This window comes from Geotrypetes seraphini, chromosome 11, assembly GCF_902459505.1.
Source record: "Geotrypetes seraphini chromosome 11, aGeoSer1.1, whole genome shotgun sequence".
Lineage (NCBI taxonomy): Eukaryota > Metazoa > Chordata > Amphibia > Gymnophiona > Dermophiidae > Geotrypetes > Geotrypetes seraphini.
In genome coordinates this window covers 11147587-11167358 of record NC_047094.1, presented here as the reverse complement: position 1 = coordinate 11167358, position 19772 = coordinate 11147587, and the positions used below count along the sequence as shown (strand labels likewise).

Here is a 19772-nt window from a genome sequence, read left to right as displayed (position 1 = left end):
AAATGGGATAGACAAGTGGGATCTATTCACAGAGAAAGGTAGGGGAGGGTCATTGGGGTTGGCAGACTAGATGGGCCGTGGCCCTTATCTGCCACCTATTTCTATGTTTCTATGTTTCTAAAGGAAGAGAGAAGGGCTACTGCTGGACAGGGGGAGCAGGGAAGGGGTGCCGCTGGACAGGGGGGAGAGAAAGAAAGAAAAGAAAAGAAAAGCCTAAGTCTGCACATATATTCTAGCACCCGTTAATCTAACGGGCTTAAACACTAGTTTGTTAATATTTTATCTTAAAATCCAGTGTATTTGCTGTTCAAATTTGAGTTTGTGGGACCCAGGAACGGATTAATTCACTTTCTATTATTTTCAATGGGAAAAATTGTCTTGGAACTCGAACGGGGTTCTGGAACGGATTAAGTTTGGATTCCAAGGCATCACTGTATGTACTTGCATTGCAAGACATTGCTTGTATATCAAGCTAAAATTTAATAAAATGTTTTGCTTGTCTTGCAAACCAAGTTACTTGCAATCCAAGGTGTTACTGTATTTTATTTTGGGATGCTTTCCAGCATCTCTCTCTGCATGGTTTCATCAGATCAGTATGCCCTTCACTTTCCATCAGCACTTTCTCTGTGCATCAACTTCCTTGTCTTTCATCGTGGCATGATTTCATCACAGCACCTTCACACTAGATCTCATTGCTGACCTACAAGTGTGCTCATTTTCCTGCCCCTCAATATCTCTCCTCGCACACCTCCCAGAGAACTCCATTCCTCAGATAAGTCACTCTTAGTGTTACCCTTCTCCTCCACTGTCAATTCCAGCCTTCGTTCCTTTCATCGAGCTGCCCCCTATGCCTGGAATAAATTTCCCGAGTTTGTCTGCCAAGTCTCTTCCCTTGTTTTAAAGCAAACTAAAAACCCACCTTTTTGATATAGCTTTCAATCCAACCCAGCCAGCAGATTAACCGTTCCCCTTAACTGTATCCATGGCATCCTGTTTGTCTGTCTTGCCTGTTTACATTGTAAGCTCTTTCGAGCAGGGACTTTCTTATTCTTTGTGACTCTATGCGGCGCTGCATGCGTCTGGTAGTGCTATAGAAATAATTAATAGTAGTAGAGAATGACATGGGGACAATTTTGTCCCCGCGAGCTGTCACCATCCCTGTCCCATTGCTGTAAGCTCTACCTTTATCGCACAAGCGTCAAACACTTATGATTGTAAAATGTTTGAGGCTTGTGCAGATGAGGACGGCGCTTAGGCGTTGGTGGAATGAGACATTATGACATCACAATCGGAGCTCTAGAATGTTGCCACTTAGGATTTTAAAGGGTTTGAGGCTTGTGCAGATGAGGGCGGAGCTTAGGCATTGGTGGAATGAGGCATTATGGCATCACAATCGGAGCTCTAGAATGTTGCCACTTAGGATTTTAAAGGGTTTGAGGCTTGTACAAACGAGGACGGAGCTTAGGCATTGGTGGAATGAGGCATTATGACATCACAATCTGAGCTCTAGAATGTTGCTACTTAGGATTTTAAAGTGTTCGAGGCTTGTGCAGATGAGGACGGAGCTTTCAGGAATAGGCAGGGATAGGAAGAGAACTCATGAGGATGGGAAAATGAGCTCCCAAGGGGAGGGGGAAAATTTTGTCCTCGTGTCATTTTCTACTTCACACAGTTCCCTCAGTATGCCCTAGTTCATTTTATTCACCTCATTCCCTTCCATTCATTTTGTGCCCATGTCAGGTACTTGATATATTGCTGATACATTGGAGAATAAATGTGATAGTTACATGAAAAAAATGTTTATTTTTAATGGCAATTGAATTTAAAAAAAAAAAAAAAAAAGACAATGGAATCTTTAATTCACTTTTAAGATCCACCTTCTAAGGGGTCCATTGAGAAATGCAATGCATGTGACCACTTATCCATGAGTTGGATCTGAGGACCCTTTAGAATTTATAAAAACGAGTTAATTGCCAGAGGATTCTTATTGGTGTTGAAAGAATGGCTGGTGCGATTTCTTGGGCATTTTACGCCAGTTGTGCAGTGCATTAAAAAAGACAAGAGGTGGAAGCTTCTGCCCATGCTGAGTTCAGTTTTCTCAAACAGGTTCTATCTACCCTTGTACAGGTAAGAGGGGGCATTCAGAGAAACTGAAGGGAGATAGGTTCAAAACGAATGCAAGGAAGTTTTTTTTCACCCAAAGGGTCGTGGACACTTGGAATGTGCTACCGGAGGACGTGATTGGGCAGAGTACGATACAAGGATTCAAACAGGGATTGGACGGATTCCTGAGGGATAAAGGGATCGTGGGATACTGAGAAAGCTAACCAGAAAATAAGTATAGAAACCCGACCAGGTCGTGCATGTGCAAGACCGGAGGGCTAGGACTTTGATGGGAAGATAGGACTCAATAGGAAACCAAGGTGGCATGGGGGCCCCTTCTGGTGATTTGGACAGGTCGTGACCTGTTTGGGCCGCCGCGGGAGCGGACTGCTGGGCAGGATGGACCTATGGTCTGACCCGGCGGAGGCACTGCTTATGTTCTTATGTTGTCAAAAGTTCATAGAAACATAGAAATAGACGGCAGATAAGGGCCACGGCCCATCAAGTCTGCCCCTGATACGGGGCTTTGACATACTTTTAAGGAAGTACCTTTCTAGAAATCGACTTTTACGAACTGGAGACTGTGAAGGGTCAAAACCATTCCTCAAATATGAAATCTGGCTTTTCGTTTCCTTCACCACCCGCCCACCACATTTTATTTTTCACACATCGCAACCGGTAAAATTTTAATTATCTAATATTTCTTGAAAATTTGGAATCCGTATATTCAAAATCTTTCCCATAGAGCTCATAGTATGAGTCTTAATGTTATATATTGAGGAATAAGAAACTTTCATTACTTCTTAACACTTTGTAATGTGTGCCATCTTTCATTATGGGGGGAGGGAATTTATTTGTTGATAATATTATTTGGAATTTCTTGAATTGTATATTTATATAATTAATTTATTACATTGTTGTTTAAAAAATTTGGGGGGATGTGAAGGGGGTATATATGGTAATACGGAAAATATATTTTGGAGAAATGATATTATTTATGTAATATTTGAGCTTTGAATTTAATTGTAATGAGCATATTGTGTATTATTCTATATTTGATTTATTCAATAAAATGTTTCAACATAAAATATTGATCTAATCGTTCAAAGCAGTTGGTATTTCTGAAACACCAACCTTGGTTGGAAGAACAAATTACAAAAAATGTTTCAAAATTTTTTAAAAAATTTCTCATTTTTATTGAAAACCAATGGGAGGCTAATCAGTGCACACAATTTTGCTTCAGCCTTTCGATGCAGAGGAAGAGAGATCCATTCCCACATTACGGCAGCTTTCGACCTCTTCCCTTCACTGCAATACAACAGGTGCACACCTCAGGAGCCCAGAGCAGCACTGCTGTTCGTGCCAGGTACACGCACATGTGCACACAGACGTCACAGCTGGCTGGATTTGGATGGCAAGGGAGCAATGATAAAAGTCTATATTAAAACCAGAGGATCCCACTTTCAGCGTTTAGAAGAGACGCCTGCTTCAGGGGATATTTTGGTGACACGGCGCTGAAATCAAAAACACTTATGCAGTGAAACCGCACTCTTTAATCATGTTCTTCTGCCTACCCGGTGGACTGAGATGGCCACCGGGAGGGTCCATTTTTCATATTAACGCGACATCAAATGTAGCGTCTGCTCAACCAAGTACAGGAACCTTCAAGCCCCTCCCACCCAAACATCGCAGCGCTCCAAAGCACAAAGTCATGGAGGAGAACATCCCATGTTTCAAGGGCTTTCAGAACTGGGTCGGATCTGTGGTACCAGTCCTGCAATGCCAGCACCCTGCAGTTTGTGTGTGGGTTTCAATCCTGGAGAACACATCTTTCCGGAATAAGAAATAAATTACATTACATTACATCTTTCAAAAAGCATAAGGCAAACAAACCAACCACCAGCACACAAGGACACAGATAAATAATTTATTGAGGGGAGGAGGGGGGAACTCAGGGGTTATCATGGTCAAAGTTAGCATGACTCATTAGGCAATACCCAAAGAAGGGGATCTAGCCAGGGTCAGATGGCAGTAGCAGTATTTTGCGGTGACAGGTCAAAAGCGCGCGAGGACAAAGGCGAGCCGACAACCGAGCAGAGACAACTGAGCGCAGGGCTTAATCGCGCCGAAGAAAACCCATATTTTAAAGGGCTCTGACGGGGGGTGTAGGGGGGACCCCCCCACACTCTACTTAATAGGGATTGCGCTGCCTCATGCTGCCATGTTAGGGAGGTGTGGGGGGTGTAACTCCCCACATTATACTGAAAACTTAACTTTTTCCCTAAAAAAGAGGGAAAAAGTTAAGTTTCCAGTATAATGAGGGGGGTTATAACCCCCCCAAGCCAGCGCAATCTGTATTAAGTAAAGTGGGGGGGGGTTTCCCCCCCAACACCCCCCCCCGTCGGAGCCCTTTAAAATGCATTTTTTCTTCGGCGCAATGAAGTCCTGCGCTCAGTTGTCCGCGCGCGCTTTAGACTATGAACCGTATTTTGCTTTGCTAAAGGGGTGTTGTCAGAGGCTTCAGCCAAAATGTCCCGCTTCTCCCCCTTCCTAGACCTAGACCTGGGGCCAGTACCTAGAAAGCACAGTCGAGGTAATTTGCTCATAGTTTTGGCGATTCAAGAGTGGGGAAGAAAATCTAAGCTACGAGTGATCTCTGGAACATCTACACATCAGCATCGGAACGCTCCTTCCCTTCCCTTCCCATCGGAAAGCTCAACAGCAGGACAGCACATTTACTTAGGCTAATAAAACCGGTGTCAGGTCAAAAGCGCGCCGGGACAAAGGCGCACGCAGACAATGGAGTGCAGTGCGGAGGCACGCGCCGCAGAAGATTAGTTTTTAGGGCTCCGACGGGGGGGCGTGGGGGGAAACCCCCCACACTACTTAATAGAGATCGCGCCGCTTTGTGGGGGGTTTGGGGGGCTGTAACCCCTCACATTTTACCGAAAACTTCACTTTTTCCCTGTTTTTAGGGAAAAAGTTAAGTTTACAGTAAAATGTGGAGGGTTACAACCCCCCAAACCCCCCACAACGCCGGCGCGATCTCTATTAAGTAAACTGGGGGGGGGCTCCCCAACAAAAACCCCCGTCGGAGCCCCTAAAAACTGTAATTTTCTTCGGCGCGCGCCTCCGTCTTGCGCTCAGTTGTCGGCGCGCGCCTTTGTCTTTCGCGGGGTTGTCTATGATCCAATAAAACCTATGAATTTTTATTTTTTTTTTAAACAGATTAGAGCTAAAACTAATCCTGAAGCTTTCTCCGCTATTTCCAGATGTCAGCGCTGCACTCCCAGCTAATGCTTCACGGTAGCAATGGGTCTCAAAGGCAAGGGTTATCTAAAAAAAAAAAAAAAAAGTTGCATTCTCTCACCCTTTGCAGCTCAAATCAGAACCAGACCCGAGACATCCTGCAACCCTGCATAGTCAGTGGAGGGAGAGGAACAGTACCAGGGGGCACCTTCCAAAGCCCCGAAATCGTGGGCCCAAAATCCAGCTACTTCAAGTTTTGAATATGAATATTTGGATGATAAGAATTGTGGGCCTTGTTGTTGGAAAGTTCCGGGCCAGTTGGTCTCCTGTTTGGGATAGTTTGTCCCATGGTGCCCAAAGTGTCCTGTTGAATTTTTTTGGCGTTTTGACACTGGAGTGCTGAGGAGGGTGGGTGGGGGGGATGATATAAGGTGGTACTGGGATGGGGAGATGGTTTTTGAATTGTCTTGTTGAGTTCTTTAGTCTCCGTGCAGAAACCCCACGGATGACTATCTTATCTTTAGTTTTGAACCAGTTTTGGATGTGCTCTGACTGTTTTATTTAATATGTGGCTTTGTTAAAATAAAATAAAAATTTTGAAAACAACAACAAAAAAAAATCCAGCTACTAATCCCTGAACTTTGCATGGGCTGCTCAGATTGGGGAGCAAATCCCAGAACCGCGCATAAACTAATTAGTCAATTAGGTACTAACAATTACTGGAGTTAATTAATTACTTCCAGTTAAGTGCATACCTGCCCTACACACTACTCTATAAATTTCACGGTGTTCAACTCCAAAGGAAGAGGTAGCTCCAGAATTTAGGCACGATGATGTAGGATACCTGTATTTGCGTGCCTGCCAGCAGTTCGGCAAAAGTGCTCGCACCTGAAGTTGGGCACAAGGCCCCAATTCTGTAAACCAGTGGTTCCCAACCCTGTCCTGGAGGACCACTAGGCCAATGGGGTTTTCAGGATAGCCCTAATGAATATGCATGAGAGAGATTTGCATATAATGGAAGTGAGAGGCACTGGTCTAGACGACTCAAGCACCCAACTTAAATTGGCTTAATCAGCGCCGATAATTGAAAGCGCCATTAAAAAAAAATTATTTTTAATGAATTATTTGGTATGCACCTACCACTTCAAGATTAAACGTCTACACTGAGGCACCTACCAGGAAAATAGGCGTGGACAGGAGCGAGTTCTGGATGGATTTTAGGCGTGGTTTGACTTTGGCGCACTCATGTAGGCCAAGAAATCCCTGGCATAAATGGGAGTGCGCCCAAGGGTTCAACGCCTAAGACCACTTAGGTGTTCTATAAACGGCGCCCAATTGGTAATTGACAATTGCGCTCAACGGCGCCTACGAGCCTAAATGTTCACTCTGCACAGAGTGCCTTGTACAGAACTAGATGACAGTGGATCATCCTGGCCCTTTATTTGTTTTAATTTAATTTTCAATACCGTTCTCCCAAGGGAGCTAAGAACTATTTACATGAATTTATTCAGGTACTCAAGCATTTTTCCTCTGTCCTAGTGGGCTCACAATCTATCTAATGGACCTGGGGCAATGGGGGGATTAAGTGACTTGCCCAGGGTCACAAGGAGCAGTGTGGGTTTGAACCCACTACCTCGGGGGTGCTGAGGCTGTAGCTTTAACCACTGCACCACTCTAGAAACCAAAATGTAGTAAAAGTGAGTCTAGTATAGGACAATCAAGCCATTGTGACATCACTGAGGAGGTTGGCTCTCAGGCATTGGTGGAATGAGGCATTATGATGTCATAATACCAGCTGTAGTTATCAGGGGGGCTCAGAACAGTTTACCTGAATTTATTCAGGTCCTCAGCATTTTTCCCTCTCTGTCCTGGCAGGCTCACAATCTATCTAATGAACCTGGGGCAATGGGGGGATTAAGTGACTTGCCCAGGGTCACAAGGAGCAGCACGGGTTTGAACCCACAACCTCAGGGTGCTGAGGCTGCAGCTTTAACCACTGCACCACTCTAGAAACCAAAATGTAGTAAAACTGAGTCTAGTATAGGACAATCAAGTCATTGTGACATCACTGAGGAGGTTGGCTCTTATTGGTGGAATGAGGCATTATGATGTCACAATACCAGCTCTGGTTATTAGAACCTGAAACTCTTCACACTATTTAGTCAGTTTTCTATACCATTTTCCCAGGGGAGCTCAGAATGGTTTACATGAATTTATTTTGTGAAATTTAAGCATTTTTCCCTGTCTGTCCCAGTGGGTTCACAATCTATCTAATGTACCTGGGGCAATGAGGGGATTAAGTGACTTGCCCAGGGTCACAAGGAGCAGAGTGGGTTTGAACCCACAATCTTGGGGTACTGAGGCTGTAGCTCTAACCACTGCACTACACCGTCCCCTTTACAGCACTGCGTGCGTCCGGTAGCACTACAGAAATAATAAATAGTAGAATCAGTGTTGCAAGATGCCCAAAGTCCTCTCACCAGGAACGGTGAACACTGGCACCACTGAAACCCACGCCTAGCTTACCAGAAGAACCGAAAGTCTGAAATGGAAATCAAACCCAGGACCCAACACCTAGCACCGCCACAGCCACAAGACACAGGAGGACAACCTGATCAGCTGCATTTCACAGCTCGTGTTTTAGGTGCCAAAAGGCAAAACCTCATCCAGGCTGCAACTGAGCTTTTCAAGTCTGCTGCGTTTCCATCCCCAGAACCGGCTGCATATTTAGAAAAATCATCAACAGCGGGTAAGCCGTAATGAATTATCCCTGCACCTCTCCCAATACCCCTGCAGTTCTCTCCCCACTCGATATCAAGGTACAAAAATCAGTACTGGCTTCAAAATTCATTCTGCCAGAGTCGCCAGCTGGAACGGTTCACACAAATTACAGAACTGGACCTCTGTCCAGATACAAAATTCATCAAGTTATTAAGTTACAGAACTAGAAATGCAGGAGCACAAACGTACACACAAAATAACTATTGGTATTTCACTGTTAACCCAGTTCATGCACAGTGAAATATCCTGCACAAAATCTTTATCAGATTACAAAGAAAGAAAGAAAGAAAAAGGCACGAGATCCCCTCCAAAACCCCTGAACAATTAAAACAGTTCATTATAAATATATACATGTTTAAAATGGTAGCATTTCCAATTCCCCCAGACCAACAAAGAACGTGGGTAACTTCCCTACAGGGGTCACTGCACCAATCACCGCCAGCGTAGAATTTGCCGCACCCAATGGCAGCCAAGTTCCACAGCAGAAGGGCTCTAGGGTAAGGATGAATCCAACGGTGATATTCCGATGGCGTCGCACACAAGGAACCGTTTCATAGGGAAGCCCAACTAGGCTTGGCATAGAGCCTTATGCAAATATCAGTCCAATTTTTTTAAGGTTCTCTCTTTCCATTTGGTGCAACGTAGTCCCTGGTTCTGCTGCTGAACTGTTAAATGCTCCGAGGGAGGGAGGGAAACAGACTTATGAAAACCCCCAGGAAAAACTTGGATCTTTCAGCAACGGCCCTTTTGTCTTCTCTTGCACTGCACAGAAAACGGAGAATCGCGAATCCAGTCGAAGGCAGCTCTAGCATACAGTGGCCCGGGAGGAAGGGGGGGCGTCAATTAGACTCATCCCCAAGAACCTCCTTCACAAAGGAGGCAACATCAGTCTCTTTGCTGCTGTGTAACTTGAAGAACGGATGCTCCTGCAATCGGGGGGAAAAGCAGAACAAAAACGAGATCAGAAACCTCTCTGTTGACATTTGCCTTCTGTTATGGTGAAATGATTTTTATTGAAATTTCCAAAAGGAAAACATAGGCAACAATAAAATTACAAAGCAAACAATGAATTTAAGAATCCAAATCAACCCCCCACCTCCACCCCAACCCCCGACGCCAATACTCAGAATCTATCCGTTACACTCTAACCAAACTGGAAGGGAACATTCGCCCTCCTTTGCATCAGTCTTTGTGCGTACAGAGTGAAGCATTGAGCCGACGGCATCAGACACTGGAGTATGCAGATTAAAGCCACAGGTCAGCTCTCAGGTCTAGGAGAAATTCAGTGCATTGCCTCCCCAGCTGGCTGCCAGGGTGTTTACTTGATGCCAACCGAGATGGGGGTTTTAGAGGTTCCACAGCTCCATCCATACAAGAGGCCAAAATGCAGAGAGATGAGCTACACAAAAGGCCAGATCCATTTTTGAAATGTGTGTAGTAACGTGTGGTGTGTCTCAAATATTATTTATAGCAAGGTCTGAAAATGTGGGAACCCCCTCAAATGTCTCTGTGCCTTAGAGCAGCCCATCTCAGTCCAGCCAAGGTGGTTCTCAGGATGCCTTCTTGGTATGCAAATCTGTCTCATGCATATTAAGTGTGGATATTCTGAGAACCTAATTGGCTGGGTGTGCCCCTAAGACTGGATTTAACACTGCCAAAGGATGATCCTGCCTCCTCCCCCCCCCCTCCCGATATAACACTTCCTCATTGCCATGCCCTCTGAAGTGTCTCGGCCTATTTTTCTGAAGCTGGGGGATCTCAGGATATCAACCAGCAGCCTAGGAGACCCTGGCCTGGTTTCTCCTGCCCTACTCATCCCACAGCTGTTTTTCAGTCATGTCTTAGCCAAGACAACTATGTAGCTGCCCATTTGCAGGAAAACCTTTCTATGAGGCTACGACACTTACCATGAGCTCCAAGTAGCTCAATCTCTCCGCCGAGTTCTTCTGTAAGCTAGAAGAGAAATGTGGTGATTTTATTTCTTTCATAAATACTTTTATTAATCCCCATTCTGAGGCACATTCCGGATTTGCTCTGGCCACAGCCAACGCCACATCCAAGTTTATTATTAAAATCTTACTATCCCGCGCCATTGGCAATCATTCCGGGCAGCTTACAATCTAAAATTCTATAGTACAATCAATAAACAGATTGAAACAAATCACACATGGTTAAAACTGACATAAAAATTGCAGTTAAAACTATTATACCGTGCTATTTTATTGACAAAATTTATTATGTTTTATAAGCATCTGCAAATAAAAATGTTTTAAGATCAGTTTTACATTTATCCAAAGAGTTCAATGATCTTAGAGATAATGGCAGTGTTCGAAGAGTTCCAAAATTTAGGGCCGGTTACTGAAAAGACAGCGGCCCTAATGTGTTTGTAAACTATTTCTCGATATGTTGGAACTGATGATCTCAATGGCCTTAATGGCAGATATGGAACTAGCAAAAGCATGTTTTAACCCTTTCAGGACCATAAGGATCGTAGGCCAATTTTTGTGGTTTTGACGACATTTTTATGGTAAAAAGGGCTTGCAGATGCCAAAAAATTGATTTTTTTTGTGAAATATCATTATTTTTTTTTTTTTTTTAAATCACACTTCTGGCTTATGGACAGTGTGGCAAGTGAATCTTCTCGTCAATCTGGCAACGACGCTAATGAATGAATGTCGGAACCAGTTTGTTTACATAAAGGCAGTATCCTATGGAATCCGTACATATCAAATTTAGAACTGTAGACTATCCCAATCAAAATTGATAGGATTTTAAAGTTATGGGACAAATATGTCCCTTGGTCCTGAAAGGGTTAAAAGTCAACCTAAGAACTTCTTTCAAGGAAGGCGTTTCACAATCAAATTGACGTAAATTGTAAACCAATCGGATGGCCGTATTTTAAATTGTTTGAAGTCTACGACTATCTTTCAGTCATAGTCTCACATAAAGTGAGTTACGGTAATCGACCCGCTGAATCACTAAAGAATGTATTAATATAGGCAAGGCTTGCTGAGCGAAAAAATCCTGGGGAGAGCCTGCCTCCCTCTCTGTTCCGCCCTCCCGTCTCGATACCCACACCGCTGCGGTCGCTTCTCTCGACAGGCAGCAAAAGAAGTTACTCACGGCAGGAAGTCAGCATTTGCGCAGGCTGCCAGTTCTGCCCCAGGACAGGAAGTGATGCCTAAGGGGAGCGGGACAGGCAGCTAGTGCGAATGCTGACTCTGGCCCCACAATGATCAGCTTTTTTTTTTCTTTTTTTTTCCCGCTGCCATTGCTCCAGAGAAGCGGCGGCGGCTTGGGCAACAGCAGGAGGAAGGTGGGTAAAGTTTCTTCCAGTTTTTCCCCAAATGAATCAATTCAAAATCGAGAACCGGGCACCACTCGTGGAGACCAACCGCTGCAGTTCTCTCAGCCCTCGTTCCGTTATGGCTAGAAGACAAAAAAAATAATAGTCTGTCCAGTGCTCACCACTGTGCTATGAAATCCACAAAGTCTTTGGAAAATCGGTCAGCTGGGAGCTGGGGCGACGGCTCCTCCACCACCTGCTTCAGCTGCTGGAAGGGGGTTCCCCAGGATTCGTAAGGGAACCTCAGAATGGCCATCTCAAGCTGGGGAGGAAGGGGGCGAGGCGAGACGTTAAAAAGTCTTTACACTTCTTAGCAAGATGAAATACACACCATGTCTGCAGATGTATTAAAAAAATTTATATACCGCCTATAACTATGCAGTTTCCATATCACATACGTAAAATTATGAACAGGTTTAGAACGCACATTCAATCAATTCAGAAATACAAGCTGGCTAAAAAGGAGATTATCAGCTGGAATAAGCCTTAGCATAGGAAGGCATTGGTAAATAATTGAGCTTTCAGCATTATCTTAAAATTCATCCTCCCCATACAGAACCGCAAATACCAGGCAAGGCATTCCGTAGTTCTACGCCAGCCACGGCTATCACTGATGCTCCCATCCTAGCATGTGTAGTCGACATTCTACCCTCCAAACTTAATTTCATTCCATTTACATCGCTACGCTCTCTTCAAGTTTCAAGTTTATTAATTGGCTTGTTGAATCGCTTAATCGGATTTCTAAGCGATGTACAATAAAATATACATGTAAGGAAACGAAAACATTACATACAGTTAATTAATTATAACGTTAAACAAAAGGTAAGAGGGGGTGAAATACATTTTTTATAGTAAAGAAAGAACATACAGGGAAAATACATAAGGAAATTAAAAAAACAAAAGAGAGAAAAATAATTCACTAGAATAACACTTTATAATAAAATTTAATTAATTTGCAAATGCGTCTTTGAACAAAAAGGTTTTTAATTCGCTTTTAAATTTCCCAAACTCCTTCTCCTCCCGTAAAAACATGGGAAGCGCATTCCAGATCTGGGGAGCTGTACATGAGAAGATAAATTGTCTTCTTGTGCTAATAACTTTTAACGAAGGAATTGATAAAAGGTTCCGTTCACTAGATCTTAAAGTTCTTTTAACTGAATATGGGATAAGTAATCTGAATAAAAATGCTGGAGTCTTATTTTCTAATGTTTTAAAGATAATTGTACATAATTTATGAGTAATTCTATGTATAACAGGAAGCCAATGAGCCTTTTTAAGGAGTGGTGTCACATGATCAAATTTTTTAGATTTTGTTATTAATTTAATAGAAGCATTTTGAATAATTTGTAAACGTTTAATTTCTTGTAACGCAATTCCTGTAAATAATGAATTGCAATAATCGATTTTAGACATCACCAGAGAGTGGATAAGAATATTAAGTGCTCTGGGACAGAGGAATTTAGAAATGGATCGAATTTTCCGCAATCTATAGAAGGTGGTTTTAACAATACTACTAATGTGATCATGATAATTAAGTTTATTATCAAAAATTACTCCTAGAATTTTAGTATTTTTAACTTATCGGTTTATAGATCTGGAAGAATTCTTGTAAGATCTTTGGGGAAGCATGGTACAATATCTGATGTATAATTGCAACAATCTTGAACCGCACTCTTCGTTGCATAGGTAACCAATATAGTTTACTCCTAGGAACCCCTGTGATGATGTAAGAACCTGCATTCCCCCCCCCTCCACCCCCGCACACAGCTCACGTCCTCGCAGCAGCATAGAGCAGCCTGGGTATCAAACTCACATATGTGCATACTCCCTGAGCCACACTGCAGGACAATGCGATGATGGGGGGGTGGGGGGGAGGAGAGTGGGTAACCACTTCCTACAGTACCCACTTGGCTTCACAGCCTCTAGTAAACGCTTCCTCACAACTTCAGACTAAAGGTCTGCACGGGAACGGGGAGCGCGGGGGTCCCGCGGGAATCCCCCCTAACCCAAGGGACTCCCATGGGGACCCCCTTCTAGCCAACGGGACTCCCACGGGGATGGAAGGCTTTGGAAGCAGGGTTCGTCCATATAATATAATGGACACGTCAGCCTTAGTAAAAGAGGGGGGTTTATAAGTTAATTACCTGAACAGAAAACAAAAAAAGGGTTCCACCAGAGATTCCACAAGGAAAACAGCAGCGCAAACACAAAAGAAACTTTGGAAATGATGATCCTGTCAGAAGTAATTGCTGATTTTTATGGGGACGTGCGGGGATGGAGGTAATTCCTTGCGGGGATGGGTGGGGACGGAGAAGATCCTGGTGGGGACGGGGAGGATCCTGGCGGGGACAGGTGGGGACGGAGAGGATCCTGACGGGGACGGGTGAGGACGGAGAGGATCCTGGCGGGGACGGAGAGGATCCTGGCGGGGACGGAGAGGATCCTGGTGGGGATGGGCGCAACTCTCTACTTCAGACCAGACAGCTGATAAGTCTTAGCTGCAATATGCTGACATAGCTTCACAGCCAATGTTTCAATGAACAGATTGACGAGGGGCTGCATTAAACTATGACACCGGGAAATTTGTCCTCATCTCCATGGGATCCATCTCCATCCCCATAAATTCTGGCCCAGCCTCATCCCTGATCCCTGCCAAGCTCTGTCCTCATCTGAACAAGCCTCGAACACTAATGATTTTAAAATGTCCGAGGCTTGTGCAGATGAAGGCAGGGCTCGCGGGGATGGGGACAAATTTTGTCCCTGTGTCATTCTCTCCTATGGATTCCCCGCCTCCTCTAGTCAGGCTCTGGTTTCAGGGCCAGAACTGAGCCCCGGTGCTCAGGGACAGGGCTACTGAACCCCATAGCAACAGTCCCAAGACGACAAGAGATAAGAAGAGTCTTTAAGACACCTGCAGAAGAACTCAGATCCTGAGCAAACACCTCACTCTCCACATCTCATTTAGACAATAAGCAGTGTGCATTCACGTACCATCGTAATCCCGAGACTCCACACATCGGATTTCACGTTGTATCCCTTCTGGTTTAATTCTGGGTTTATCCTTTCAGGCTGCAACAATTTAAAAAAAAACACACAGCTCTTGAATTACTGGACTTGCTAAGAACTATATACAGCAGGGGGTCTCAAAGTCCCTCACCAAGGGCCGCAATCCAGTCGAGTTTTCAGGATTTCCCCAATGAATATGCATTGAAAGCAGTGCATGCACATAGATCTCGTGCATATTCATTGGGGAAATCCTGAAAACCCGACTGGATTGCGGCCCTCAAGGAGGGACTTTGAAACCCCTGGTCTAGATCAGGGGTGGGCAACTCCGATCCTCGAGGGCCAGAATCCAGTCGGGTTTTCAGGATTTCCCCAATGACTATGCATTGAAAGCAGTGCATGCACATAGATCTCATGCATATTCATTGGGGAAATCCTGAAAACCTGACTGGATTGTGGCCCTCGAGGAGGGACTTTGAGACCCCTGATATACAGCATGCTAAACTAAAGCTTAACTTTGTATACCGAGTCTCGACTCGGTTTACAGCAATTAAATAAACAGCGGAGAAACATCCTCCCTTTTCTAATTAAGTTATGACATCATTACCAGGGCACATCTGCCCATAGCAAAAAAAAATAATAATAAATCTACCCCCTTTGCTGTAGTTCATTTGAGAGATCCACTGTTTTTACTTAGATCCACTGGGCTCCCTCCCGATGCACATTAACTACGAAAAGAAACCACCCTGCAAAGACCTGAGGACTCCCAGCTGAAGGGGGGGAGGGGAACATAACTGAGCTCTACAAAATCCTAAGCAGAGTAGAACAGGTAAAAGTGAATCGATTTTCACTCTTTCAAAAAGTGCAAAGACCAGGGGACATTCAACGAGATAGCTGACATGGAAACACTTTCAAAACAAATAAGAGGACATATGTTTTCATTCAACTTGTTGCCAGAGGATGTGATAACAGGGGTTAGCATAGCTGAGTTTTAAAAAAAGGGGTTTGGACAGGTTCCTGGAGAAAAAGTCCATAGTCTGTTATGGAGACAGACATGGGAGAAGCCGCTGCTTGCTCTGGATTGTGTGGTGACCAAATGGCATGTCTGAAGCCCTGATAGTTTGACTACAGCAATCTATTAAGAAGAGAGAGCGGCATTGAGAGATATAGTTGTGGTATTATGAATGGTTTACCAAGGCCAGAGTATTGGGACTGGTAGCACGTAATGTTGCTACTATCTGGGTGTCTACCGGGAACTTTTGACCTGGATTGGCCACTGCAGATAAAGGAGATTGGGCCAGACTGACCATTGGTTTGACCTAGAGCGGCTGTTCTTATGTTCATTTATCATCACAAATTCATCCAGAACAGCCAGTCCAGTTGAAGCCTCTTCACCACCATATGAAAATAGCTTCTAGAGGCCAACTGAATTTTGGCTTTGGCCCAAAATCCAAATTTTAGCATTTTCAGCTAAAACAAAATGTCCCCCGCACCCCCACCCCACCAACCACCTCTAGGCTCTCCCTGGGCCTACTTTAGGAATCCTTGGTGCTCTATTGGCTTTTCCAGGAGCAGGAATAAAGGTGTCAGGTCAAAAGCACGCCGGGACAAAGGCGCGCCCAGACAATTGAGCACAGCGTGGAGGCTCGCGCCGCTCTAAATTACTGTTTTTAGGGCTCTGACGGGGGGGGGGCGTGGGGGGAACCCCCCCACTTTACTTAATAGACATCGCGCCGCGTTGTGGGGGGTGTGGGGGGTTGTAACCCCCCACATTTTACTGAAAACTTAACTTTTTCCCTGTTTTTAGGGAAAAAGTTAAGTTTACAGTAAAATGTGGAGGGTTACAACCCCCCAAACCCCCCATAACGCCGGCACGATGTCTGTTAAGTAAAGTGGGGGGGGTCCCCAACAAAACCCCCCGTCGGAGCCCCTAAAAACAGTAATTTTGAGCGGCGCGCGCCTCCGCGCTGCGCTCAATTGTCCGGGCGCGCCTTTGTCTTTCGCGCCATTGTCTATGAACCAGGAATAAACCCCGCTCGTTCCTGCCCTGCATCCCTGCTCCATCTCAATAGCTGCCGGGAACTCCTGCGGCAGCCTCCGCGGCCATTTGCAACGGAGCAGAGGCACAGAGTAGGACTAAACTAAACTAAACCTTAAGTTTATATACCGCATCCTTTCCACATATATAGAGCTCGGCACGGTTTACAGGAATTGATATAGAAAGGAACTCCAATGAAAAGTTGAGGGACTTAGTAAAGAGAAAGTTTAGAGGGACTTAATATATCGAAGAGGGAGGGGTAATTACATTTTAGAGAAAAGCCAAGTTTTCAGGTGTTTTCGGAAGGAAGTAGGAATATGTGACGATCGTTCCTGCCCCCGAAGAATCCACTAAACCACCAGGGATTCCTAAGGTAGTTTTCCAAATTTTATTAAAATTTGTTATCCCGCTTATCAGATTTCCCTCTACCCGGGCCACCTGCACTTACAGCCATGTAGGGTTTGCAGCCGGCGTCCAGCGTCTTAGCAACAGAATCCACTAGGTAGCCACTGATACCGAAGTCACACATCTTCACATGACCTTCTTTGTTAATTAACACGTTTGAGGGCTTCACATCTAGACAGGGTTAAAAAAAAAAGGGGGGGGGGAAGTCATAGAAACATAGAAGATGACGGCAGATAAGGGCCATAGCCCATCAGGTCTGCCCACTCTACTGACCCACCCCCAAGTCTACTATCTTAGAGACAGGAAATACTTTTTGAAAGCACAGGAACAGCTTCCAAGATCACGGCAGCTGTGTGATGGCGAGAAGACATCTCGCACTATCGTCAGACCCCTGAACTGCATCGACATCTCTTCGAGTACGTTTAGTCGCTCGGAGCGGTGTGCAAAAAACAAAACCTCCAAAAGCATGACAGAGCAACTGGCATCGAAAAAGAGAAGTACTGATACATATGACCCGACGCCAAGAAATTGTGGGGGAAAGATACTATTTGGGTTTTTGCCAGGTACTAGTGACCTGGACTGGCCACTGTGAGGATGGGCTACTGGGCTGGATGGACCATTGGTCTCACCTGGTAAGGCTATTCATGTGTCCCATCGCACTAGTGCCACTGGCCTAATTAAAAAACATATTTCCAGGTGCACCTTAGGTCATTGTCATGTATATTTTACACTTTATAATGCCAATAGAAACATGACGGCAGATAAAGGCCAAATGGCCCATCAGTCTGTCTGTCCATCCGCAGCATCCACTATCTCCTTCTCTCCCTATTGGCTAAGGCTTTTAACATTTGCATCTCCTCTTCCTATAGGCTAAGGCTCTTTACACCTGCATTGTGAGGTCATAGAGCTTCATGGTTATAGAGACATGATGGCAGATAAAGGCCAAATGGCCCATCCGCAGCATCCACTATCTCCTCCTCTCCCTATTGGCTAAGGCTCTTAACATTTGCATCTCCTCTTCCTATAGGCTAAGGCTCTTTACACCTGCATTGTGATGTCATAGAGCTTCATGGTTATAGAAACATTGTAACGTGATGGTAGATAAAGGCCAAATGGCCCATCCGCGAAACCATTATCTCTTCCTCTCTCTAAGAGATCCCACGTGCCTATTCCACGCTTTCTTGAATTCAGACAAGTCTGTGGCACCGATAGCAACAAATCTACGAGACTGACATCTCCATCATAACCTGACGTATGAGCGAGATTTGATTCCGTCATAAAATGCTTAAAATTAACCTGCTCGGAGACATTATGCCAAGCAATTGAGACCACGGAACACAGACTCGGGAGATGGCGAGACCCGCTGGAAGATAACCCACAAAAAAACTCATGAGAGGGTGGCGGCTGATGCAGTTCCTGAACTAAAATTTGTGGATTTACTGTGGACGTTAGCAACCTCCAGCCACGAATTTTACACAACTATCTTCCTGTCACCTCATTCGACCAGCAGAGGGCAGCACTTACCTCTGTGTATCACCGAGAGTTTGCTGTGTAAATGTTCCAACGCTTTTACAATCTAGCAGAGAGAGAGAAAACACAAAATTTGGGAGCGTCACACCATGGAAAGACAGCAGGCTAATAAACTCTACAAGGCCCAAGAACTAATAACCAGCCTGTGCATTTGGGTTATACACTGCAAGAATCACACCTATTCCTGTCTATACAGTGGCAGATACAGCGGAACCATCAGGCTATTCTAGGCTACGGTGGAACATATCAATTTTACAGAACTTTATAGACAGCACACACCAGGCATGTGTTGCTTTGGTATTACACCGGGGAGGGGGGATCTCATTGCAGGTGTTCTATAGTTTTTCAGTTTTTTTTTCATTGGACATGCTGGAACTGACGTATCAGAGGAGAGGCCCTGCAGAGGCTGGATGTGAGCAGCCTGTTTAGAGCGCTGCCTCCTGCCTCCGTTCGGGTAAGGAAGGAAGGGAGCAAGGGGATTCGAAGCTCAGGACCACCGCCTGCTTCTTTCGGGGGGGGGGGGGGGTAGGGGGGTGCTTTGCGGCTCAGGACCACTGCCATGCCGGAGTGAGAAGGAAGGAGGAATTTGAGATCTAAGGTTTCCAACACCAGAAAAACAGTTATCCGGCATCCACCAATCCCCACGGGTGCCGTATAACCGAGATTCTACTGACTAATCAAGGCAGAAAGGCATCAAATCGCATCCCTTCCCTTAAATATGCGCAGAAGGCCGCAGAAAAAAAACAACACTGCCACTTACACAGACCGCTATCTTGCCCAGTATGTCCTCAGGGATCGTTTTGCCCCTCTCCAGCACCTTCTTGTAGAACTTATCCAAAGATGTGTCCATCAGCTCCATACAGATCCACACATCACCCTAAGTTGAATGGGGGGGGGGGGGGAGAAAGGCAGAAATAGCTTTCAGATCACATGCATCCAGCCGCTTACATCCCATTACAGGAAAGCAGTGTCACCATCTAAGGCGTTGTCTCGCAAACTTTGCCCAGCCGCAGCAAACTAAGCGTGGTGGCCGCGGCCCGAGGGCATCAGGAAGCGCGCGGATGTCAACGCAATGACATCACACTCATGCGTGACATCGTCACGTCGACATCCGTGCATGCGCAAAGGCCCTCCAGATGAGGCCATAAGCCACCAATGGGGGGTGCTGGAAGGGAAGAGGCGTGGAAAGGTGCGACACTGGCGCCGGCTGACTGCCCGCAGGATGCGCCTCTCGCCGCCAGCCGGCCTCTTGTGGCACACAGTTTACGATACACTGATCTAAGCCTCTAAATAAATAAATTTGGGCTACCACAGCGA

The 19772-nt window shown here is 45.2% G+C and overlaps 1 protein-coding gene across 2 annotated transcripts in view; it reads right to left on the bottom strand.

Annotated features, from left to right (window-relative positions):
• Nucleotides 1–8184: 8184 nt before the first annotated feature.
• The window catches only part of MAP2K3 (mitogen-activated protein kinase kinase 3), a 65149-nt gene continuing 53561 nt past the window's right edge, over nt 8185–19772 (bottom strand). For both annotated transcript variants that reach the window (XM_033915178.1, XM_033915179.1), the window contains exons 6-12: nt 19216–19332; nt 18450–18501; nt 16969–17096; nt 14471–14548; nt 11602–11741; nt 10041–10086; nt 8185–9059 (exon numbers count right to left, since the gene is read on the bottom strand). In XM_033915178.1, the coding sequence (XP_033771069.1) occupies nt 8973–9059; nt 10041–10086; nt 11602–11741; nt 14471–14548; nt 16969–17096; nt 18450–18501; nt 19216–19332 (648 nt within the window). In that variant the 3' untranslated portion in view covers nt 8185–8972. The remainder of the gene's footprint in view (nt 9060–10040; nt 10087–11601; nt 11742–14470; nt 14549–16968; nt 17097–18449; nt 18502–19215; nt 19333–19772) is intronic.